At 42.0% G+C, this 25765-nt stretch overlaps 1 protein-coding gene across 1 annotated transcript in view; it reads left to right on the top strand.

Moving 5' to 3' along the window:
• The first annotated feature begins 1055 nt into the window (after positions 1-1055).
• LOC127182142 (collagen alpha-1(XII) chain-like) overlaps positions 1056-25765 on the top strand; it is a 43050-nt gene continuing 18340 nt past the window's right edge. The window contains exons 1-12 of the mRNA XM_051137277.1: positions 1056-1200; positions 1304-1407; positions 2254-2353; positions 7827-7880; positions 8043-8138; positions 10444-10512; positions 15641-15790; positions 15896-16015; positions 16095-16259; positions 17525-17686; positions 21067-21222; positions 22315-22434. Coding sequence (XP_050993234.1) covers positions 10452-10512; positions 15641-15790; positions 15896-16015; positions 16095-16259; positions 17525-17686; positions 21067-21222; positions 22315-22434 — 934 coding nt within the window. The 5' untranslated portion in view covers positions 1056-1200; positions 1304-1407; positions 2254-2353; ... (1 more) ...; positions 8043-8138; positions 10444-10451. The remainder of the gene's footprint in view (positions 1201-1303; positions 1408-2253; positions 2354-7826; positions 7881-8042; positions 8139-10443; positions 10513-15640; positions 15791-15895; positions 16016-16094; positions 16260-17524; positions 17687-21066; positions 21223-22314; positions 22435-25765) is intronic.

Genomic DNA, 25765 nt, shown 5'->3' with positions numbered 1-25765 from the left:
TTATTGTTATTATATTATTGAAAACCATTTTATATACATGCTTTCACATATACTTTCACATACAACGTTCACACAAAACCTGTAAAAATTATTTTCTTAGCATTGTCCATACAGAGGTTAGAGAGAGAGAGAGAGAGAGAGAGAGAGAGAGAGAGAGAGAGAGAATGGGGGCCTCGCTCACAAACGCAGGCTGGAAGTAAGTGAGATTAAGGGGGTTAGAGAGAGAGAGAAAGTCAGAGAGAGAGACAGACAGAGAATTTGCCTCACACCCTCAAACACACAGAGAAACGGGGAGAGAAAGTTTAATATTTTTTCATCTCTCATTCAAATTACGGATCCTTTCTCATTGAAAAAGGTAAGGAGAATTTTATTTATTTATTTATTTATTTATTTAATTTCATTATTGTTTAAAGTCTTTATTATTATTATTTATATGTTTATTATGATATGTACCAGTACTATTGTTTAGAATGTTTATTTATTCTGTCGTGGTTCATTTTTTATTTTCTATAGAGAATGAGATTGACCAAAAATGCAAGCGAACCTTGGAACGCAACCTAATCCCCAAAGGATGCCCGCCCCGCAACGGATGCGGGGGCCAGACTGTAAAATCTCCAAACATTCCTCAGAGAGCTTCATTTGTCTCCTGACGTCAGACGGTCACGCACATACGCCGTATTTCTGTAACCCGTCACCGGACAGTCACGCACATACGCCGTATTTCACTACCCCTAAGTCATACGTTGATGCGACACCTGGTAAACCCATCAACCGGAGGTCATTAGAGGGTCACAAGGTCAACACATCCGGAAAGAAGTCACGTGGGTCAGTGACACATGTGGCAGTCACGTGGGACAGCCCCCGGTGGGGGAGGGGTAGTGGGCGAGGGGAGGGGGGTAGTGGGGGGAGGAGAAAGGTCAAAAGGTCAAAGCCATAAATCTTTTTGACATAAGCAAGGGTATATTGACTACTCCAGAACAAAACCAGCTCTCAATTAAATACAGTTTGTAAGTAAATACGATTTGGTTTTCTGACTGTGTGAATCTGCAGGAGTGAAGAACGCTGATGAGAACGAGCTGAGAGCCATCGCCTCCAAACCGGAGGAAACACACGTGTATAAGGTGTCTGATTTCAGCTTCATGTTAGACATCATGGAGAAACTCACCAGGAGCGTCTGCGAGCGCATCTCTGAACTCAACGGTGGGTTTCTGAGATCTTTGTTATTTAATGACCAGACTCAGGAGGTTTCTCCAGGAGATGGAGGTTAAGTTTTTGTGTGTGTGTGTGTGTGTGTGTTTTCCAGACACCCGATCTAATGCTCCCAGTGACCTTATGACCTCTGAGGTCACGGCCAGGAGATTCTGTGTTGCTCGTCCAGTGAATCTCTAAGAGGCGCCGAGAGCACAAGTGAGTGTATGATCTGACCAAACTGATGCTATAAATCATGATTTTATTCATGAATAAATGAAACATGGCATTTAAGGTTTATAATCATTCAGACACAGACAGACAGCAGCCTGAAACGATAAAGACTTTTAATATCTGATAAAATCAGCATCAGTCTTTGAATTCAGCATTAAAACAGGAAAATAAAGAAGAACAGAAACTACAGAGATACAGAAAAAGAGAGAATACATGACACAGAAAAACTGATTTATACATTACATCAATTTTATCAGGAGAAAAGAAAGTAAACACATTAAAATCCTGATTTACTTTAATAATACTGGAAATTTTGCATTCAATTTCATATCAAATCTAAAATACCACAGACAAGTTAAAGGGGGTTCTGTAAAAACAATATGTCATATGTTAATATTTCAATATAATATAATATTATATAATATATTCTTTCAGCATTTAATACAAATGGGAAATCATCTTCTTTATACATTCAATTTGTCATCAAATGCATAATATCAAGAGAAAATTCAGGGTTTTCTCTCAAATGTAGAAACTATATATACAATTAGTTAAAATATATATTTTATATTTGCATTTAACATAAATATGAGTTAATAATTTTCTTCACTAAAGTTATAGTTTCATGTTAGATACAGACTGTTGTGATCTCTGTGGTGTTTTTGTGGTTCATCTCTGGGTTTGATCTCCACGACGCAGAATCCAAAGTCGTCACCACAAAACACAGAAACCACCGACAGACAAAATGATTCACTTTTACATCACTGAATGATTTTACTGTATATAAAAGACTTTCATTTTCTCTTATTTTCTTCTCACCCAATAAACTAGGTGACAAAAACAATGATGATGATGGAGAGGAAGATGAAGATGCCGTCAGAAGGGCTTCTGTTTGCAGCATTATGTGGTTGTTCTGAAAAACAAAAAACATGTGTTTTTTCATATTTTCATATCTAGCTTCATCTTTCTTTGTAAAGTACAACATCGCTAATAATCAGAAATGTTTTTTGAGCAGCAAATCGGCATATTAGAATGATTTCTGAAGGATCATGTGACACTGAAGACTGGAGTAAATAAAATAAAGTGCAAAAATATGTTAAAAAACTGATGTGAACAAGAAATTGATTGTTGAGACATCTTGTGTTGAGACAAGAAAACTTGAGGCAAAGTGTGTGATTTGACAGTATATTTGTGGCTGCTAGTTGCTGTATTAATTCATACAGTGATTACAGCAATAGTACAGCATACAGTCAATAATCTGTACACTTTTATCTCAGTGTATTTTTACACCACAGGCAGTGCTGGTGTTGTGTGAAGTGTGTCTGTATGATGTAGGTCTACTACAGTCACTACATGTGGCTCATGCACATGCTCGTCTGTGTGAGACACATTTTGACTTTAACTCAGTTGTTTTGGTACATTTCTTTAACCATTTTTAATATTTGTGACTCTAGACTACAAAACCAGCCTTAACTATCATGGGTAAATTTGTAACAATAGACATAAATACATTGTATGGGTCAAAATGATTGATTTTTCTTTTATGCCAAAAATCATAGGATATTAAGTAAAGATCATGTTCCATGAAGATATTTGGAAAGTTTCCTACCATAAATATATTAAAACTTAATTTTTGATTAGTAATATGCATTGCTAAGAACTTCATTTGGACAACTTTAAAGGCGATTTTCTCAATATTTTGCCCTGAATCAAAGGTTGGAACCTCCTCAGGGCTAACAGCACTGTCAATAACTCTAGGTAGTTGATGTGCCAATGCAGTCAGGGGCCTGTCCAGACCCCGGAAGCTGCATGCCCGTTGCATACGGCACCCCAGCCTGTCTTGGAAGCATCTGTGTAAAGATGTATGACCTTTAGTTTTCATTGCATTGACATTTTTGACCAGCATTGAAGTAAATCATTTTGCAATAGTGATTCAACTGATTCTGAGATTCGAAAAGCTTTGTTTCTCCTATCTCATTTAAAATCTTAACAAGCAATGTTCCACTTTGGAAATTATAGTTTCCTATCTGTCATACACTCCGAGTTGTGTCAAGTGTACGACACTAGGGGTCACTCTTGGGAGCCCAAACACCTCTGATAGTTTTGAGAAAGGCCAATGAAATTGGGTGTGCAGATTTTGCATAGCTGGCCAAGCCCCGGACATCCGGGTATGAATAGGGCAGCGCATGCTCTGCTCACTCATTCTGTTTTTCGGAGCCGAATGCAGCGTCTCTGTGTGAGAAGCGGCATCATTCACCTCTTTCGTCGTTGGATCTACGGCACAGGCAGCGGTCTCTCCCTCTCTAACACAGCTAAGTTTTCGGGGGTTCCCCTGGGTGCTTCGACGGTGATCTACAAGAGAAGGTTCTCCTCTAATTGAGCAAATATTCTTTAAAAGAGCTGCATGGTATGGATTGTGTGTCTCATCATGGCTTTCCATCCGTGCCCTTCTGGTTGCAGTTTCTACCTTTCCCCTAACGATCAGCACGATTGCTGTGTTCACTGTTTGGAGCGTGATCATGCTGACGCAGTGTTCGCTGAGGGAGGTTGTCAAGCTTGCAAAGACATGCCCTTGGGCATGCTTCGCTCATGAGCCATGCTCTTTTCGAAGAAGCCGCGGCTCACCTCAACTGCTTCCCACTCCGGTCCTTCTACTTCCGGGTACGAGGCCGCTGCGATGTGCGTTGAGGAAGAGCGAGAGAGATCGAGCGATGTGTTGCTGGGTACGTCCCCGCAGACTGCTAGTCCTGCGTGTTCACCGTTGGAGTCTCCGGATGATTTTGAAAGCTCGTCTCAGTATGGGCTGGATCTTTTGTTCGGGCCCCTGCTGAGGATAAGGCAGGCTCTGCACCATCAGAGGGAGAGCATGAGGCGTCAGAGGCTGACACCGCTGCTGAATTCACCGCTCTGACGATTGGTTCCTGGGTAGCGGACGTGACTCGAGGCCACGCTCATCCCCGGTCCCATTTTTCCCGGAAGTACATGAGGAGTTGATGAAATCGTGAAAAGCCCCTCTGTCAGCTCGATCTCGATATACCACTCCCCGTCCCTCACCACCCACGAAGGTAGTCCAGGGAGGGGGTATACGGAGGTCCCCCAGGTGGAAAGAGCGGTTGCGATGCACCTGTGCACGAGGGTGACCCAGAGCTGCTGCAGGAACTGCGTTCGGTGACCGACTATGCTCTGCGAGCTAAAAAGGTCACGGCGCAGGCTCTAGGAAGGGCGATGTTCACTATGGTGGTCCAGGAGCGCCACCTATGGTTAAACCTGGCCGAGATGCCAAGAAGGTTCGCTTTCTTGATGCTCCCGTCTCCCAGGCTGGTCTCGTTGGCAAAACCGTGGAAGAGTTTGCCCAGCAGTTCTCCACGGTGAAGAAGCAGATGGAGGCCATCAAACACATCCTGCCTCTGCGTGCAGCGGGCACTAGCCCAGCTCCGCCGAGGAAGGCCCCCTATGCGAACAGCACCACCAGCCCGTCCTCAGGCCACAAAGAACCCTTGTCAGGCTTCAAAGCATTCCTGAGACGGGCAGCCCAGGGAAGAAGGATCATTTGACCTGTCTGGGTCCACACTTGATGAGCGGACGAACGCTGGATTCCACTCCAACTCACATGGTCAATAAAAGAGCAATTTCCTTCTTCTCTGGGCATCATTCACAGCTGTTCCGACCCTCCATGCGATGGTCGGAAACTGTTTTCTCCAATCTGGACATGCAATCACACACCTCTTTTGTCCCCTCATGTTCTGAAACAGCGAGTTCGTTCAGACGATTCTCCTTCTCAGGGGAGTCCTCTGCTCAGCTCTCACGGCACGAACCCGCCAGACAAAATAGCCAGTGGTCCTTGGAGCTTCTCACCTACAGCCACAGCTTCGGGTCAACTGGGAAACGAGCGGACTCTCCCCAGCGCAGAGGACCTCTTTTCTTGGTGTGGAACTGGACTCGGTCAGTATGTCTGCGCATCACTCCTCAGAGCGTGCACAGTCCGTGATGAGGTCAAGTCAAGTCAAGTCACCTTTATTTATATACCGCCTTTAACTTTCTCTTAACAATATTGTGTTAAGAGAAAGTGTCCCCAACTAAGCAAGCCAGAGGCGACAGCGGCAAGGAACCAAAACTCCATCGGTGGCAAATGGAGAAAAAAACCTTGGGCTCAGTCGCGGGGCCAGTTCTCCTCTGGCCAAAGTTCCCGTGGTCTTATGCCGACAGCCGTCTAGGTGGTCTTCACTGTGGATCCGTCTCTGGGGCTCATCTAGTTTATGTGGACTCCGCTGACATTCAGGGCTTTAGAGGTCGTCTCTAGGTGCTGATCCACCATCTGGGCTGGGTTTGGACTGGATCCGGGGGACTGCAGTGACCATCTGATCTGGATACGGACTGGATCTGGTGATTAAGGTGACCTCAGAATAAGAAAGAAACAGACTAATATTAGCGTAGATGCCATTCTTCTGACGATGCACTGAGTACATCGGGTGTTATGGGAAGTGTTCCCGGTTCCGGTTGACCTAATTAGTGCAGCCTAACAATCCTTTAACGGATTTGAATTATTAGAATAGGTTGATTTGTTATGTGTAAGCAAGGTTAAAGAGATGGGTCTTTAATCTAGATTTAAACTGACAGAGTGTGTCTGCGTCCCGAACATTGTAGGGTAGATTGTTCCAGAGTTTGGGCGCTAGATAAGAAAATGATCTCCCGCCCGCGTTTGATTTTGATATTCTCGGTATTATCAAATTTCCAGAGTTTTGAGAAAGCAGCAGACTTGAGGGACTATAATGTGATAGGAGCTCGCTCAGGTACTGAGGAGCTAAACCATTCAGGGCTTTGTAAGTAATTAGCAAGATTTTAAAATCTATACGATGTTTAATAGGGAGCCAGTGCAGTGTAGACAGAACCGGGCTAATATGATCATACTTTTTGGTTCTAGTAAGAACTCTAGCTGCTGCATTTTGGACCAGTTGGAGTTTGTTTATTAAGCGAGCAGAACAACCACCCAATAAAGCATTACAGTAATCTAACCGCGAGGTCATAAATGCATGAATTAATGTTTCAGCATTTGACATCAGAAGATTCTCAATGTGCGTCAATACTCAGACACGGGTCTACGGTCCCCCTGAAACAAATTCAGAGGCTCCTGGGGCACATGGCATCCTCAGCTGCAGTCACGCCACTGGGTTTGATGCACAAGACCGCTACAATACTGGCTTCATACCCGAGTCCCGAGATGGGCATGGTACCGAGGCACGTTTCGTGTGAACATCACACCATCATGTCGCAAGACACTCAGCCCTTGGACGGACATTGTGTTCCTGCGGTCAGGAGTAATTTGGCGTCGATTTGGCCAGGCACAAGTAGATCTCTTTGCCTCACCGGAATCTACCCACTGCCGGTTGTGGTACAGTCTGGCCAAGGCCCCTCGGTATAGATGCACTGGCACACAGTTGGCCAAGGGACTGGCTCAAGTATGCGTTTCCCCCAGTGAGCCTCATTGCACAGACCCTGTGCAAAGTCAGGGAGGACAAGGAACAGATTCTCTTGGTGGCCCTGTTCTGGCCCAACAGATCCTGGTTCTCGGACCTGGTGCTCCTAGCATTAGCCCCTCCCTGGCACATTCCTCTGAGGAAGGACCTCCTCTCTCAGGGAAAGGACACGATCTTGCACTCGCGCCCAGATCTTTGGAACCTCTACCTATGGTCCCTGGACGTGACCAAGAGGACTTTTCACCCTCAGTGGTGAACACTCTCTTCAGACGTTCAGACCAGCTCTTTGTCTGTTATGGAGGACAGCAGAAGGGGAAAGCTGTCTCCAAGCAAAGGCTCTCCCACTGGCTAGTGGACACGATCTGTACGGCCTACCAGGCCAGAGGCTTACCCTGCCCACTGGGAGTGAGAGCCCACTCGACCAGGGGCGTCACTCAAATGATTCGCGACTTCAGATCCGATTGGAGCACTTTCAACCAGTCAATCATTTTACGACGCAATGGTTTATCTGATTCGGAGTTTTGGAAAGCTCTGTTTCATCCACATGCTTTTTAACATCATTACACGCAATGTCAGGATTCAAAATGAATATGGCTCTTTTGAGGCAGTTTTTGCTAGTCAATCGCTTTTCGCGTCTTCAGGTTTACACAGTCATTACTACTGCTGCCTTAGCTCGCTAGATTTCCAGCCACAGGAAGACATTGGCTTGTGTTCAGGTTATTTTTTTTATTGTATATTAAAGGGGTAAAAACGAAGAAATATGTCAAAAATCATTAAAATCGCTTCATTAAATTTTACTTGTTTCTTTCATTATCACATGTGCTGCTGAAAATCCTTTACTTCATTTGGTGTTCCTGGTCCAAAAATCACTTGTAGATCTCTTGTCAGCTTGTTTTCTTTCATTTAGCACAGGCTTTGTGTTTCTTTTAGGCACTGATTGATCACAGGCCTCATTGATCTGAGCTCATGCTGCTTAGTTTTTGAGTACGTATTGACAAAATTATACAAAAATAATATTTTTTCCTCCTAAGAAACTGAATATCACAAAATTACCCACAAATAATCTACAAAAATGATCAGTTCTAGGGGGAAGTGCTATTTTTTAATCAGTTGAACTGGATCTCATCTGTGTTCCTGTCTTCTCAGAATCTCTTCACTGACTTTTGGAGTCGTTCAGTCTTCATTCGCTCTGACTGCGCTGGATTCACCTCATCTGATCTGACCACTCGTTCTTAACAGCAGGTGAGCATCATACTGTGTTTTTAACAACAACAACAACACAAATCTCATTACTTACAACATCTCATTATTACAAGACAGAACTTGCACTGAAGTGTGTTCTGTTCTCAGAAGAGGGTTAAATCTGAAGAATAAATGCAAAAACAATATGAAATAAATAAACTGTTTTTTTTATGTGAAGACTGTTTTCTTTGTGAGTTAGTGTTAAAGTGTTTACTAGCTGTACAGTATATAAAAACAAGAAATTTCTGAATTGAATTCATGCTTGTAAAGCCTTTTTTCCACAATATATGTCGTTGCAAAGCCGTTTTACAATAATCGTATGTGTCTGCATTATAATTCAGTAATTTATCAGTGGTGCAGTTAATTTAATGACTCTAACAGCTGTGTTTTGGACAAACCTGTTGCTTGTTTATTGAGATGCAGGACAAACACCTCATGAATGCATGAACTAGTTTTTCTGCATCAGAAACGGGTTCCGTAGTTTCTCAGTGTTTCTAAGATGGAAGAATGTTGTTTTTGTAACATGGCAATTTTTTTTTTTTTTTTAAGACAAGTTGCTGACTAATATAACAGCCAAGTTTCTGATTGTAGAGGAAGTAACAGTACATCTGTCTAGATGCAGATTGTAATCTAAGAGATTCTGTTTTTTGGTCCAGTAAGTAACATCTCTGTCTTATCCTAATTTAACAGATACATCTGTTATACACTCTGTTAGCTTTGATAATTTAGAAGTTTCATGTGGTCTTCTTGAGATATACACTCTAAACAATTCTGGGTTATTTTTTTTTAACCCAAATGCTGGGTTGAGCCTTTTGGGTCAGTTTTTTGGGGTAGATTTTGTGTTACCTAGCTCCTGGGTCAGACATAACAACCCAATGTTTGGGTAGTTTTTGTATTACTCAGATCCTGGGTCAGACGTAACCCAGCGGTTGAGTTATTTATTGCGGGGATTTTGCGTCGAGAGAGCAGTTCTGTTATAAGTGCCATCGAATTGATGCATTTCTTCTGTAAAAACAGGTTTGTGCACATTTTATTTTAAATATAATATAATTACTGTGCTGTATGTCGTTAAATTTCATGCAGAGCTGGTTCGTGGTGTGAATCACTTAAATGTCACCCTGATGAATAAAACAGCATATGCTGGTTAGGTAGGTTTTGATGCTGGTGTATGCTGGTCCTTATTTGGTCACGTTGCTGGTCAAGGACCAGCATCCCAGCATCAAAACCTACTTACCAGCATATGCTGTTTTTTTCACCAGGGCGGTCTTACCGTGTGATGGAAAAGCCTGATACTCTGCATAAAATAAATGATATTATTCATAAAGATACAGTATACAAATACCTTGCATGTTAAAATATTTCCTCAGAGCTGTTTGTTTTTTTTTGGCGGGTTATGAAAGCAGTCGCTGTATATTTTGCCTATGATTGGTCTTAGCCGTGAGCAGTTCCCCACCGAACACGACTCCAGCTCGGGCACGAGGGCCAGAAACGGAATAACAGAGACTGATCGATTACACGTGAATTACTTCTGTTTAATGTTTAGTTTGTACTTTTCATGATTGTTAAACAAGTTTAAATAGGCAATATGTAAACATTAAAACGATAAACAATACTGTAAATGATAAATAAAAGAAAATAAAGAAAGTTATCTTGCAAGCCAGTGGTTGTGTGGAGTATTTCACAAAAGCTTAAATGATTTTAGGTAATCTGTAAACATTATTTCATGTATAAAGTAAAAAATAAGCTATATTATAATAAAAATGAATCAACCCATTATGATGGGTTAAATAAACAGCCCAGTTTGCTGGGTAAAATTAACCCCAAATGTGCTCTGTCGTATATTTACCCAGCCCTTGGGTTAAAAACAACCCAAACCCAGTGTTTTTAGCTGAGTATCATCAGCATAACAATGGAAACTAATCCCATATTTTCTAATAATATTACCAAGTGTCAACATGAATATTGAAAACAGCAGAAGACCTAAGACAGATCCGTGTGTTGCTCCAAACTTTACTGGTGATAATTGAGATGATTCCCCATTTAAATAAACAAAGTGCTAATGGTTGGCCATAAATGGAAGATTTGAAATGGTCTGTGATTTGCCAGTTCACTAGGATCTAGTTGTGGTTTCTTAATAAACCGTTAATAAACACTAACTTGAAGGGTTTTGGGACGTGACCTAGAAATAACGATGGGTTAATAATATTGCTAAGAAATCGCAAGTAAACGTGTATACAGACTGAAGTGTGTGTAAATTAGTTTGTAATGTTGTGATTAATTGTGTGTGTGTGCGTGTGTTGATCAGCTGAGAGGATGCGGGTTCGAGTGCTGCTGGTCCTGATACTCACATCAGTATTAATCACACATGCTCAAGGTACGACTGTCTGTCTGATATATGGAACAACAAGGAGCTCAAATAGGCTGCAGAAAATGATATTTTTAAATGGTGAAATTAGGCTCAAATGATCAATGAAAAGTTGCACATTTGTCTTACTATCCACAGACGAGCGTTCATTGATGTGTTTGATTCATTGGACCTGAGACGTTTGTTTCGCCATTTTAGTCTCGCTCAACACACACACTAATATCTCTGATCCACACACAAAGCGAGAAGGGTATAACTGCAGCCTGGAGATCTCCAAATGGGGGCGGGAACTCCAAAACAGGGTGTGAGCTCCAAAATAGGGCGTGGCTTCCTCCCATTGACAGACAGGCACGTCAAGTCAAGTCAAGTCACCTTTATTTATATACCGCCTTTAACAATACAGAATTGTGACAAGGCGGCTGTACAGTATTAAATAGGAAACAGTACATCAACAATGCCAAAGGCAACATTAAACACTCACATTATAGGTAAATGTAGTTAATCAAAAACAATAAAATAAAATGCAATATTGTGTTAAGAGAAAGTGTCCCCAACTAAGCAAGCCAGAGGCGACAGCGGCAAGGAACTAAAACTCCATCGGTGACAAATGGAGAAAAAAAACCTTGGGAGAAACCAGGCTCAGTCGGGGGGCCAGTTCTCCTCTGGCCAAAGTTCCCGTGGTCTTGTGCCGACAGCCGTCTAGGTGATGTGGTCTTTAATGTGGATCCGTCTCTGGGGCTCATCTAGTTGATGTGGACTCCGCTGACATTCAGGGCTGTAGAGGTCGTCTCTAGGTGCTGATCCACCGTCTGGGCTGGGTTCGGACTGGATCCGGGGGACTGCAGTGACCATCTGATCTGGATACGGACTGGATCTGGTGGTTAATGTGACCTCGGAATAAGAGAGAAACAGACTAATATTAGCGTAGATGCCATTCTTCTGACGATGCACCGAGTACATCGGGTGTTATGGGAAGTGTTCCCGGTTCCGGTTGACCTAATTAGTGCAGCCTAACAATCCTTTAACGGATTTGCATTATAAGAATGTGGATTTGTTATGTGTAAGCAAGGTTAAAGAGATGGGTCTTTAATCTAGATTTAAACTGACAGAGTGTGTCTGCGTCCCGAACATTGTAGGGTAGATTGTTCCAGAGTTTGGGTGCTAAATAAGAAAAAGATCTGCCGCCCGCGGTTGATTTTGATATTCTCGGTATTATCAAATTGCCAGAGTTTTGAGAACGCAGTGGACGTGAGGGACTATAATGCGATAAGAGCTCACTCAGGTACTGGGGAGCTAAACCATTCAGGGCTTTATAAGTAATTAGCAAGATTTTAAAATCTATACGATGTTTAATAGGGAGCCAGTGCAGTGTAGACAGAACCGGGCTAATATGATCATACTTTTTGGTTCTAGTAAGAACTCTAGCTGCTGCATTTTGGACCAGCTGGAGTTTGTTTATTAAGCGAGCAGAACAACCACCCAATAAAGCATTACAGTAATCTAACCGTGAGGTCATAAACGCATGAATTAATGTTTCAGCATTTGACATTGATAGCATAGGTCGTAGTTTAGATATATTTTTGAGATGGAAAAATGCAGTTTTGCAAATACTAGAGATGTGGTTTTCAAAGGAAAGATTACCATCAAATAGCACACCTAGGTTCCTAACTGATGACGAAGAATTGACAGAACAGCCATCAAGTATTAGACAGTGTTTTAGGTTATTACACGCTGAGGTTTTAGGCCCAATAACTAACACCTCTGTTTTTTCAGAATTTAGCAGTAAGAAATTACTTGTCATCCAATTTTTTAACTCAACTACACAATCCATTAGTTTTTCAAATTGGTACGTTTCGCCAGGCCGCGAAGAAATATAGAGCTGGGTATCATCAGCGTAACAGTGAAAGCTAACACCATATTTCCTGATGATATCACCCAAGGGTAACATGTAAAGCCTAAAGAGTAACGGCCCTAGTACTGAGCCTTGTGGTACTCCATACTGCACTTGAGATCGATATGATACCTCATCATTTACTGCCACAAATTGATGGCGGTCAGATAGATACGATTTGAACCATGCCAATGCACTACCACTAATGCCAACATAATTCTCAAGTCTATTCAAGAGAATGTTGTGGTCAACAGTATCAAACGCAGCACTAAGATCCAGTAGCACTAACAGAGAGATACAACCACGATCGGATGATAAGAGTAGATCATTTGTAACTCTAATAAGAGCAGTCTCAGTACTATGGTACGGTCTAAAACCTGACTGAAAATCCTCACAGATATCATATTTCTGTAGGAAGGAAGATAACTGTGAGGATACAACCTTTTCTAATATCTTTGACAGAAATGGGAGATTCGAGATAGGTCTGTAATTAGTTAATTCGTTGGGGTCAAGTTGTGTTTTTTTAATTAGAGGCTTAATAGCAGCCAGTTTGAAGGTTTTGGGGACATATCCTAATGACAGTGATGAATTAATAATATTTAGCAGAGGATCTATGAGATCTGGAAGCATCTCTTTTAGTAGCCTAGATGGAATAGGGTCTAGCATACAAGTTGTTGGTTTAGATGATTTAACAAGTTTATACAATTCTTCCTGACCTATAGTAGAGAATGAGTTGAATTGTTCCCCAGGAGATCTATAGCGCACTATCTGATGCAACACTGTATTTGACGGCTGCATAGTGACAATTTTGTCTCTAATTGTATCGATCTTAGAAGTAAAGTAGTTCATAAAGTCATTACTGCTATGCTGATGGGCACAGTCAGTGCCTGTTGGTTCTTTATTTTTTGTTAACTTAGCCACTGTATTGAATAAATACCTAGGGTTATGTTTGTTTTCTTCTAAAAGAGTCGAAAAGTAGTCAGATCTGGCCGATTTTAACGCTTTTCTGTACGATAGGGTACATTCCCGCCAAGCAGTACGAAAAACCTCTAATTTTGTTTTCCTCCAGCTGCGCTCCATTTTCCGGGCTGCTCTCTTTAGGGTGCGAGTGTGCTCGTTATACCACGGGGTCGGACTATTTTCCTTAATCTTCCTTAGGCGCAGAGGAGCGACCGTATCTAGAGTCCTGGAAAAGAGAGAGTCAATAGTTTCTGTTACTTCATCAAGTTTTTCTGAGCTATTGGACATGCTGAAGAATTCAGATAAGTCAGGAAGATTACTTAGAAAGCAATATTTTGTAGTAGAAGTGATGGTTCTACCATACTTATAATAAGGAGTTGAATTTACAGTTTTAGTCATCTGGAGAATACACGAGACTAGATAATGATCAGAGATATCATCACTTTGCTGCAGAATCTCAACGGCATTGACATCAATTCCATGTGACAGTATTAAGTCTAGAGTATGATTTCGACAATGAGTGGGACCTGACACGTGTTGTCTAACTCCAATAGAATTTAGAATGTCTGTAAATGCAGCTGCCAGCGCATCATTTTCAATATCAACATGGATGTTAAAGTCACCTACTATTAAGACCTTATCTGTAGCCAACACCAGCTCAGATATAAAATCAGCAAATTCTTGAAGAAAATCTGTATGGTGCCCTGGTGGCCTGTATACAGTAGCAAGTACAAACGTCATAGGGGATTTATCATTAACAATTGTTTCTCTAGATAATGTTATATGAAGCACCATTACTTCAAATGAGTTATACTTGAAATCCGCTCTCTGTGAAACACTAAAAATATTGCTATAAATTGTAGAAACACCTCCCCCTTTACCTTTTAGACGTGGCTCATGTTTATAACAGTAATCATGAGGGGTAGACTCGTTTAAGATAATGTAATCATCTGATTTTAGCCAGGTTTCTGTCAAACATAGCACATCTAGATTATGATCAATGATCATATCATTTACAAAAAGCGCTTTTGTAGAGAGGGACCTGATATTCAAAAGGCCAAGTTTTATCATTTGTTTCTCTGTATTATGTACATTTTTTATTTGTTGAACGTTGATTAGATTGTTACTCTTAAATTGGTTTGGACGTCTTTTGTATTGTCTAGCTCGGGGGAACAGACACAGTCTCTATAGCATGATATCTAGGTGTAAGGGTCTCTATGTGCTGAGAATTAACTGATTTTGGTGACGTGAGGCGGCTAGCAGACGGTCGGATTAGCCAGTCTGTCTGCTTCCTGACCTGGGCCCCAGTTAGTCAAGTGCAAACTCTAAGACTATATGCCATATTACGTGACACACATGCTCAAATTTTCCCCCCCAATCCACTTCAAACTCCACCCCACAGCTGATTCTAAAGGTTTTATTGGTTGTGTCAATCACAGTGTTGATTTCCTACACTATGCTACAAACGATGCTAACCCCAAAACCTACCCCACACCTGACCCTAACCTTAACCAGTGAAACTGACTGCACGGTGGGATTGGAGCTGAATAGCATAGTCGATAAATGGTTAATAAAATGATGCGATATAAGATCACCGGGACGTTCCGTAACTCCCCAACCGGACCTCACCGGACAATAGGACCTTTTTAGTTACACTCAGCGTCACTACACCCTCATGCTCTGCGAATTTCAAGTCCCGGGATGCCCCCGTTTCTTAAAACAAAGCAACAGAGTGCGCTGCACTGTGACGGCTCGCGGGTGATTCCCATTGACATCATTAAACAGAGGTTCCAACTCCAGTCCGAACACCACTGGCCACGAGCTTTGGGCTCTGCTCTCACTGAGCATATTTAGCTTTATTTTAAAACAAATAGAAACAATGTTTAATTTATAAAGTTTTATTTTGAAACATAAGTCAATAACAACTGGCTGAAGCCAGAGCCAATGGTGAAAGTCTTTAACCCGGGACCCGCCCCATTTTGGAGATCTGCAGTCTGCTGTTGTTCCACTAGATGTCAGTCTGCAGCTCTGAGCTGAATGATATTTGTCTGTGGATAGTAAGATATATTTGTGACATTTACAAAGTTCATGGATAACTTGTGCATGCATTTGTTAGTAATACTGAGACTAATTTTATCACAATCTATTATCCTACTATTTGCAGTATTTCTGAATCTTTAAAATAGCCTTGGGCTATCAGCAAGGGTTTCTGGGATTGCATTTTGGAATATCAAGTAAATAAACTTGATAAATTTCTGACAAATAGTACAATCTCTCCCTCTTTAGAGGATGTCTTCACATGTGAAACTCCAGCTGATATTGTGATTCTGGTGGACGGATCGTGGAGTTTCGGTCGTGTAAACTTCCAAACTGTGAGGAACTTTCTGGAAAGTTTTGTTGGGTCCTTCACGGTTGGATCAAACCAAACACTCGTTGGTACACCTGCACTATTTTACTAACTTTACGCACTTTTACTGTGCTTGTACTGTATTTAGTATTAGACTTCCTTTAGATTCACTATATATATGTGTGTGTGTTCAGGTTTGGTGCAGTACAGCGGGGATCCACGGATCGAGTGGCATCTGAACACTCACAGCACTAAAGAGGCCCTGATCAATGCTGTGAAGAATCTGCCTTATAAAGGAGGAAACACAAACACAGGTTCTCAAACACACACACACCCTAAATGACTTCATTCTCGCTGTAGTGCATCTGCTCGATCCTGTGTGTGTTTTTCCAGGTTTTGCTTTGACATTCATTTTGAAGAACAGCTTCAAAGCTGAATCTGGATCCAGGTCTGATGTTCCTAAGATTGTGATTCTGATCACGGATGGGAAATCTCAGGACGATGTTCTGCTCCCTGCTCAGAGTCTCAGAGACACTGGGATTGAGCTCTTTGCTATCGGTACCAGAACAGCTCTCACTTACAGTTTTCAAATATTTGCCTCTCTTTTTCAAAACTTTATACACAAATCCAAGAATTGCACACACAAAATTCAAAATGCCTCACATCTCTTGCAAAATGAATCTGCATTCAAAATATCACACACATCTTAAAAGGAAACATTTGTGTTAAATTGCAAACACATTTGCCATAACATTATATTTTTGGATATATCATATACACACATTTATTCAAAACCTAAAGCTCTTCTTTCATGAGCTCCTGTGTACATTTCTCTACAAGTTTGAAAGTAAAAAAAGAAAAATTCACTGTAAACACGAAAGCAAGACTGAAAACAAACAATTGATTTATTGAAATGCAGAAGGATGCACTTCTTATGTATGCCATTTATCCATTTCAAAAGTACAGATTTACATATTGCTGGGATATTGATTGAAATAGACTCGATAGGATTCACAGTTACAATGACACATTGCAACATTATTGTGATATATATATATATAAGAAATAAATATGAACACAAAAGAAAAACATACTACATTAGAAAGGCAAACACAGGAAACACCCCTTTGGCAGAACTTTGCTTTTGCATGCAGCACTGTATGAGGAATTTCAGAGAACTGGTCATTGGTTGATCTACATTCTCTTAGTGAAAAGATTCACCTGCACAATTCATGGCAAATTTACGAAAAGACTGTAGAAATGAACTTGTTCAAATGAATTAGAAACTCTATGATTTGCACAAGTGCGCAAGTGATGATTTGGAGATTGAACAAGTGCAGTAGTTTTGAGAATTTCTTTTTGATCTGAGAAATGCACCAAAGCAAATGAGAAAAACGGTATGACTTGACCTTTGGCCTATTCATAGGCCTATTCTAAAGCCATGATTGGCTGGTGTTAAGTAAAGCAATGAGTGTTTGCACATTTTAAGGAGTTTGTTTGAGGCACTGGTGAATTAGTGTGGCATTTTAAATAGTTGTGTTTGAAAAAGGAAATCAAGATACTTCCTGTTAGATTTTTGTGTGTTACATAGAGAATTGTGTGTTGTGTTTTGCAAAAAGTGTTTTATGAAATTGAAAACTCATGTCAAAGGCTGAGAATTAGTTTTTTTATTAGTTTTGCAGATTTGGTGTGTGCTTCTGGTATTTGAGTGTCAGCTTTCAGAAACTGTGTGACAAGTAAAGATTTGGTGTGTAAGCAGTTGAAAAAAAAATGTAAATACGGTTTGTTAGTAAATACGTTTTTCTGACTGTGTGAATCTGCAGGAGTGAAGAACGCTGATGAGAACGAGCTGAGAGCCATCGCCTCCCCACCGGAGGAAACACACGTGTATAACGTGGATGATTTCAGATTCATGTTAGACATCATGGAGAAACTCAACAGGAGCGTCTGCGAGCGCATCTCTGAACTCAACAGAGAGATCAGCGGTGAGTTTCTATGGAAGCTTATGGGTATCAATATTCAATTGTATATTTAAATACAGAAACACATTACTGTTTTACATATTGCATTCTGCATATTACATTTCAAATTGAATATTGCTACCCATATGCTTCCATAGGTTTCTGAGATCTCAGGATTAATAGCTTATAATAGTCTTGACCAGTGTGCTTTCTAAAAGACATTTTCTCCCTCTGACAAGTCAAAAATTGTTATGGTCCATGTTTACATTAGAGTACAATATTATTCATAAGTTTTCTTTCATACAGATGTTAAGGTAATGAAATCAAAAGACTAAAATCTGTGTAGGTTTTTGACTACATCCATTTGTTTTGATAGTATTTTATGTTTAAGATTTGGAAGATATTTCACTGTGGTATACTGTAGAAATGGAACAGATTTTTATTTTATTCAGTATGTTAAATTATGAACTTGAGTTGATTAGTTTTGTAAAGAGCATTTGATCATGTGCAAGTTTTGTGTTGGAATGAGAAATGAATTTTTGTCATTTGAAAGATCATTTCATTGAATGTTTTCTGTGTCAAAGCAATGAGTTTCCCCTTCAGGAACTCGAACCACGTCGAAACGCTATGGGAACGCCATCAGCGTGGGAACGCCTTCAGCACGTGTAATCAGTCCAATGGAAGAGTGAGACGTCACAGGTGGGTGACATCACCGACCAGGAAGCTTAAAAGCACGTGCGCTGGAACTGGCATTAGCTTCTGTCTTTTAGCAGCGCTTTGTGTTGTGTTCGTTTGTGTTCGTATTTTTGTGCTAGTTCGCACAGCTTTTATTTGGGGCACAATGTCTAAAGCAAAGGAAAAGACTAAGTCTGTTAGCAAACCATGTCATAGGTTGTGTGTTCCTCCCCACTCGTGATGTAACACACAGCCTATGCGCAGTTTGCTTGGGAGCGGAGCACGCAGTGTCAGGTCTCGAGGGAGCCGACTGCCCGCATTGCGAGCGTCTCCCCCTGCATACGCTCCGCTCCCGGAAGGCTCTCTTTGAGGAGGGAGCCTTCACCAGCATTCCTCACGGGTCTGGTCCCACTTCCACCAAGGCAGAGCGGTGGCTGCACTCGTGGGGTTCGCAACTGGATCTGTTGGAGGGAATAGAGACAAGTGACCCCCTATCTCCTTCCTCACCCAGCAGATCCACTGCCCGTTCCGTGGGATCGGAAGCCCGCTCTGCGGTTTCTTCCCCCCTTTGGAATGGGCTCGACGCTCCACCTATCTTCCTCCGAGGAGGTCGATGTGGTGTCCGCACCTCAGTCTCCCCAATACGAGCAGCTGCTGGAGGTGGTGACTCGCGCTCAACATCGATTGGCCCGCCGAGTCACAAGCTGAGCCGCAGCAAAGCAAACTGGATAAGTGCTTCCTGCGGTCTAGGCCACCTTCAGCACCCCGGAGTCTTCCTTTTTTCCCCCGATCTCCACACAGAGGTGGCGAGATCGTGGAATGTACCCTTCTCTGCTTGTCTTTTTATCCCTGCCTCGTACAATTAGGGCAATGTGGTGGGGATGGACGAGCATGGGTACAGAGCAATGCCACGGGTGGAACAGGCGCTTGCCAGCTATCTGTTCCCCGGCTCGGCATCATCTCTGAAGGCTCCGGTCTTGCCTTCCAGGCCGCTGCGAGTCACCTCAGCGTTGGTGGGCAAGGGGTACACGGCTGGCGCGTGTCTGCACACCATGTCAGTGTTACAGGCGTACCAGGCTGACCTGCTCAAAGAGTTGGATGAGGGTGATGAGATCAAAGATAGCAACATCTCTGAACTCAGGAGGACCGCTGATTTGTCTATGGCTAATTAGCAGCCCTTCTGGCCACGGAGAGACATCTCTGGTTGACCCTGTCTGACATGAAAGAAAAGAACAGGGTCTTCCTTCTGGACACCCCGATGTCACCTTCTGGTCTGTTCGGCGACGCCGTCGCTTTGGTCGTCGACAGATATCAGGAGGCTCGCAAACAGGCGGCGGCGTTCCAGCAGTTCCTCCTTTGCCGTCATCCAGCTGAGGGGGCTGCTGGGCGAGAGCAGCCCCGGCCGTGTACCAGCTTCTCACACCGGGAGACTCCAAAACAGAGCATCGCCTCTCGCACTCCTCCCCATCGACAGCGAGCTGGGCGGCGCTCAAAGTTGGGGGATTCTAAGGCGAGGCCCAACCTGAGGGTCGTGCTTCAGTCTAAGAAGTCCTCGACTAAGTGGTCCTGATAGTTCAGGACCGCTGAGGGCAGCCCCATCCAGGGAGAAGCGGGGTGCACCACATTATTCGGTGTCCCCCTCTCCCCTGTGCCCTCAGGAGGCCATTTTGCTAACCTTGCTTCAGGGCGCAGCGGTCTCCAGCGAGCGTTCGCCTCAGTTTCCTCTGCCCGGAAAAGTAGCAGAGTTGGGGAGCTTGCCACCCCCAGAACTGCAGTGTGGAGAAAGTCGGACCAGCTTTTTGTTTTGTTATGGTCCGGCTAAGAAGGGTCTTCCTGCTTCCAAGCAGACCCTAAGTCGCTGGATAGTGGATGCTATTTTTTGTTCTTATGAGTCCTCTGGCCTCCCTCCTCCATTGGGGGTCAAGGCTCATTCGACCCAGAGTGTGGCTGCCTCCAAGGCCTTCCTTGCAGGCGTTCCTATGCAGGATATCTGCAACGCTGCGGGATGGTCTACGCCCCTTACTTTCGTCAGGTTCTATGATCTAGACCTGCGAGTCTCTCCTAGCTCTTCTGTCCTTCGCCCTAGCTCTCACTAGGCAGGGACTTGGATCCTGGTGGCGTGGGCATCTCGTTCCCATAGCGTTTCGACGCAGCTCGAGTTCCTGAAGGGGAACGTCTCAGGTTACGTATGTAACCCTGGTTCCCCGAGAACGCCACGTCTCGGGGCCATTCTCCTGCATCCCTGTGAGCGCTGCTTCTCTTGAAGCTAATGCCGGTTCCAGCGCATGTGTTTTTAAGCTTCCTGGTCAGTGACGTCACCCGCCTGTGAAGTCTCGCTCTTCCATTGGACTGAATACACATGTGATTCAGAGCGAGGTCACGCTGAAGGCGTTCCCATAGCGCTTTGACGCAGCGTCTCGTTCCCTCAGGGAACCAGGGTTACATACGTAACCTGAGACGTTATCCCACATAGACACTGCTGTGCTTCACTGTGTCAAGAGTTTTAAAAAAGGGATGCATGTACTGAGAAATGGAGCCTAGTGATTGAAAAACAAAACTAATATTGACATTGGTTTTATCTCATATTTTATTTGTGTATTTGTTTCCAGGTTTTCATCAATACATTTTTGTGCATATTTTGTGAAACTGGATGAAAAGAAATGTTGGATGGAAAGAGTGAGATGTGAATAGAATATCTGACAAGTAATAAAATCTGTGTGTGTCTATAGTGAACATCCACACATGTGAAACTCCAGCCGTCGCCGATATCGTGATTCTGGTGGACGGATCGCGGAGTATCGGCCGATTGAACTTCAAAACTGTGAGGAGCTTTCTGGGATTGTTTGTCAGGGCCTTCGCTGTTGGATCAGAACAAACACGCATTGGTACGTCTGATATCTTCAGTCCGACACACACATTTACACTAAATCAACAGGAGAAGAACAGCAGTTTCACTGTGATTGTGCTGCATTTAGTGTTCAGTGTTCAATTAGATTCACTGTGTGTGTGTGTGTGTGTGTCTGTGTTCTGGTACACATGGTTTATGATGACACAAATATGTAAAATATGGGTACTACAACATGAACATGATTAATGAGGTTTACATACTGAAGTGTTTTTTGAAATTTACAAATTGGTAGGGTCATTCTGTGTCAACTTAACCAGAGGTCCCAGAGGATTTTGCTAATATTTATTCTAAAGAAAGATAGACATGTATAGTGATGAAAGCCAAAATATTAAATGTCAAGGATGAATATTTACTGAGTAATCCACTATTAGAAGGAAAGGGAACAACAGAAGGAAACAAGATACAGTTCTGATTTCAACATTGTCTGTTCTTCAGACATTGTTCTTTGCATACAATAAAGATCAGCTGTACATAAAGTGACCAACATTTGGTTTTTGACCACTGAAAATGGGTAATATTCAACAATCTGGACATGGAGCCTCATTGAGATCCCCATATCTCTGGGACTGAATGATGTAGGACCTTGAAAATTAAGAAATGTTTTAGACCCAATATCTGAAAGGGCATTAAAATATCTTTAATACTTAGAAAGGAGAAAAGGTTGAAAAGTGCTGTTTCCCCATTCTTGGGTGGTCACCATTGGCACATAATGCAACAAAGACTGATAAAGTCAACTTTAAAGTCAATAGAATCTCTTTGAAAAATGATGATAGATCCATCTTTGAGCTTTTTTGAACACAACGTGACTCAGAATCAAAGCAAAATGGCCATTTTGACCTTCCTCTACAAAATAGTGATTACTCAGTAAATATTCAAGACAAATATTTTAATCCAATAAACAGGCAGAAGGTCAAAATACCAGAGTGCGTAACATTTGGTTGATTTGACACGGAATGACCCGGTAGTAGTTTAGTATAAGGTGATAGAAAATACAGTTTGTGCAGTATAAAACCCATTACACCTATGGAGAATTGCTGTAAACCACATATACAAGAGTGTGTGTGTTCAGGTTTGGTGCTGTACAGCAAGGATTCATGGACCGAGTGGCATCTGGACACTCACAGCACTAAAGGGGCCCTGACTGACGCCGTGAAGAATCTGCCTTATAAAGGAGAAAACACACGCACAGGTTCATACACACACACACACACACACACAATATAACTGACTCTCACTGTAACGAATCTGTTCATATGTGTGTGTGTTTGTGTTCTGTCCTCTTATCAAACGCCCTGCTTGATCTGGCAGACAGATAACACCTTCCAATTACAACAGACGCGAGTAATCTTTTCTCCAGCTTTACTGTTAATCTTGGAATAACGCAAAACTGTAAACATACACAATATACAGAAATGTAAGGATGTAAATTAATGACGTGATCATGTAGGACATAACCAGCTCTTTATACAGAAAATGACCAGCTTGCATCATCAGAAATAGATTGCACAATTTGCACGATAAAGGCAATAAGGTTAACATCCAGCATATAAAGTATAAGGAAATAACTAAACATACAGTACACAACAGAGAAATGTTTTCATACTGAATATGCCTTCACATCAATTTAAATCAGGGAATAGCAGCCATAACTGCATGGTCATCAGTGCTGCTGCTGGAGATCTGACTCATGATTATGACATCATCATATGACTCTACAACATGCAGTACTCAACTTTTAACAGAAGAGGGCGCCTAACTATAACCTTTAAATTAGACTAAATATTGAATGTTCTTGTAGAAGAGCACACTCTTCATCTGGTATGCAGGGAATGCCAAATATTTTATCTTCAAACGATCACAAATGTGGTTGTAAACAATCCCAGCCGAGGAAGAAGGGTCTTGTCTAGTGAAACGATCGGTTATTTTCTAAAAATAATACATCCTTTAAATGTTTTTTGTCAAACACTGTTGTCTTTCTCTCCCTGAACTCTGTGTATTCTGACTCAAGACAGTTAGTGTATGTCCCAAAAACTCCAATCGTATTTTCTCCATCAACTTCAAAAATCATTTCAAAATCATCCTACAGTCCCTGCAGAAGAACAGACACAGTGTTTACAAAATAGATCAAACACCCTTAACAAAAAAGGTAAAACAGTGATATAGGACGATGTTGAAGTTGAGGGAGAACATGAGATGGGAGTTTTTCCACATACACTAACTGACATGAACCAGAATACACAGAGTTCAGGGAGAGTAAGACAGGACGAGCGTTTAACATTAAAAAGTATATAAATTGTATTATTTTAATGAAAATAAGCGATGGTTTCGCTAGATAAGACCCTTCTTCCTCGGCTGGGATCATTTACAACCGCATTTGTGATCGTTTGAAGCCGCATTTAAACTGTATTTTGGAAGTTCAAACTCGGGGCACCATATCAGTCCATTATATGGAGAAAAATGCTGAAATGTTTTCCTCAAAAACCATAATTTCTTTACAACTGAAGAAAGAAAGACATGAACATCTTGAATGACAAGGAGGTGAGTACATTATCTGTAAATTGTTGTTCTGGAAGTGAACTTCTCTTTTAAGGCATTAATAAAGCTGGAAGTGTTTAGGGATTCAGTCACTTCTATGTGAATGGCTCTGATGGTTCTGCCACCCTCTGCATGTGGAAGTGTTGTCGTTTGGGTCCTGCTTACAAGAGCGTGCGATATGAATAAGCTTGCCAATATTTCTGATCAAACAGCTCCAGTCCGAAAAGAGTTTGAAGTGTTTGGAGACAGCGATATATAACACTGTCACTTGTGGGCAACTTTCAGCATCTTGATCAGGATCAACAAGCACGTAGGATTCTCTAGGAAGAGTCTCTGATTTTAGGATGATGGTCCACTGAACCAGATGGTGTCTTGCAGTTGGGTTGGGGCTATGGGTTGTGTCACAGCATCTGCAGGGTTTTGTTCCGAGCAAACATAATGCCACTGTTCTGGATTAGTGCTTTTCCGAATTCTCTGTATGCAGTTGCTTACATAGACATGAAATCTCTGTTTCTCATTGTAGATATAACCAAGAACCACACCTACTTTTGCAGTGATTTTTCTGTGATCAAATTGCCGTGATAAACACCTAATAATACTAATTCATAATTTGCATAGTACACGCAATACATTTCAATAGTCTAAAGCTCGCCGTCAGTAATGTTTTCTGCCGCTTCGGTTCAGTATGGTACATGATCATGTCTTTCCTGTGTTAGAACATTTTCTGTGACCCTGCGCAATATGTCGTGATCACGCGTTATCCCTTTACCCCACACACGCAATCTCAGTCGGCAGATCTGTAGGAAGTGAGCTGACACCTAAATCCAGATCTTTCAACGAGTTGGCATAATCTTCAGACAGGAACACTCTCATGACTTCCTTGCTGTTTGAAACCAACTTGTGTAACTTCATATTAGATCCAGCCAGCATGTCCTGTGTCCTCTTTAGCACAGTGTGTGTGTGTGTGTGTGTGTGTGTGTGTTTTCCAGGTCTTGCTCTGACGTATATTTTGGAGAACAGCTTCAAAGCTGAATCTGGATCCAGGTCTGATGTTCCTAAGATTGTGATTCTGATCACGGATGGGAAATCAAGGACGATGTTCTTTCTTCCTGCTCAGAGACTCAGAGACGCTGGGATTGAGCTCTTTGCTATCGGTACCAGAACAAAACCAGCTCTCACTTAAATACGGTTTGTAAGTAAATACGGTTTTCTGACTGTGTGAATCTGCAGGAGTGAAGAACGCTGATGAAAAGGAGCTGAGAGCCATCGCCTCCCCACCGGAGGAAACACACGTGTATAAAGTGTCTGATTTCAGATTTATGTTAGACATCATGGAGAAACTCACCAGGAGCGTCTGTGAGCGCATCTCTGAACTCAACGGTGGGTTTCTGAGATCTCTGTTGTTTAGTGACTCAGGAGGTTTCTCCAGGAGATGGAGGTTAAGTTTATGTGTGTGTGTGTGTGTGTGTGTGTGTGTGTGTGTGTTTTTCCAGACACCCAATCTGATGCTCCCAGTGACCTTATGACCTCTGAGGTCACGGCCAGGAGATTCTGTGTTACTCGTCCAGTGAATCTCTAAGAGGCGCCGAGAGCACAAGTGAGTGTATGATCTGACCAAACTGATGCTATAAACCATGATTTAATTCCTGAATAAATGAAATATAGAATTTAAGGTTTATAATCATTCAGACACAGACAGACAGCAGCCTGAAACGATAAAGACTTTTAATGTCTAATAAATTCAGCATCAGTCTTTAAATTCAGCATTAAAACAGGAAAACAAAGAAGAACAGAAACTACAGAGATACAGAAAAAGAGAGAATACATGACACAGAAAAACTGATTTATACATTACATCAATTTTATCAGGAGAAAAGAAAGTAAACACATTAAAATCCTGATTTACTTTCATAATATTGGAATTTTTGCATTCAGTTTCACATCAAATCTAAAATACAGGAGACAAGTTAAAGGGGGTTCTGTAA

This window comes from Labeo rohita, chromosome 19 (genome assembly GCF_022985175.1).
Source record: "Labeo rohita strain BAU-BD-2019 chromosome 19, IGBB_LRoh.1.0, whole genome shotgun sequence".
Lineage (NCBI taxonomy): Eukaryota > Metazoa > Chordata > Actinopteri > Cypriniformes > Cyprinidae > Labeo > Labeo rohita.
The sequence above is the reverse complement of the archived record's forward strand: the minus strand, read 5'-3'. Positions and strand labels throughout refer to the sequence as shown.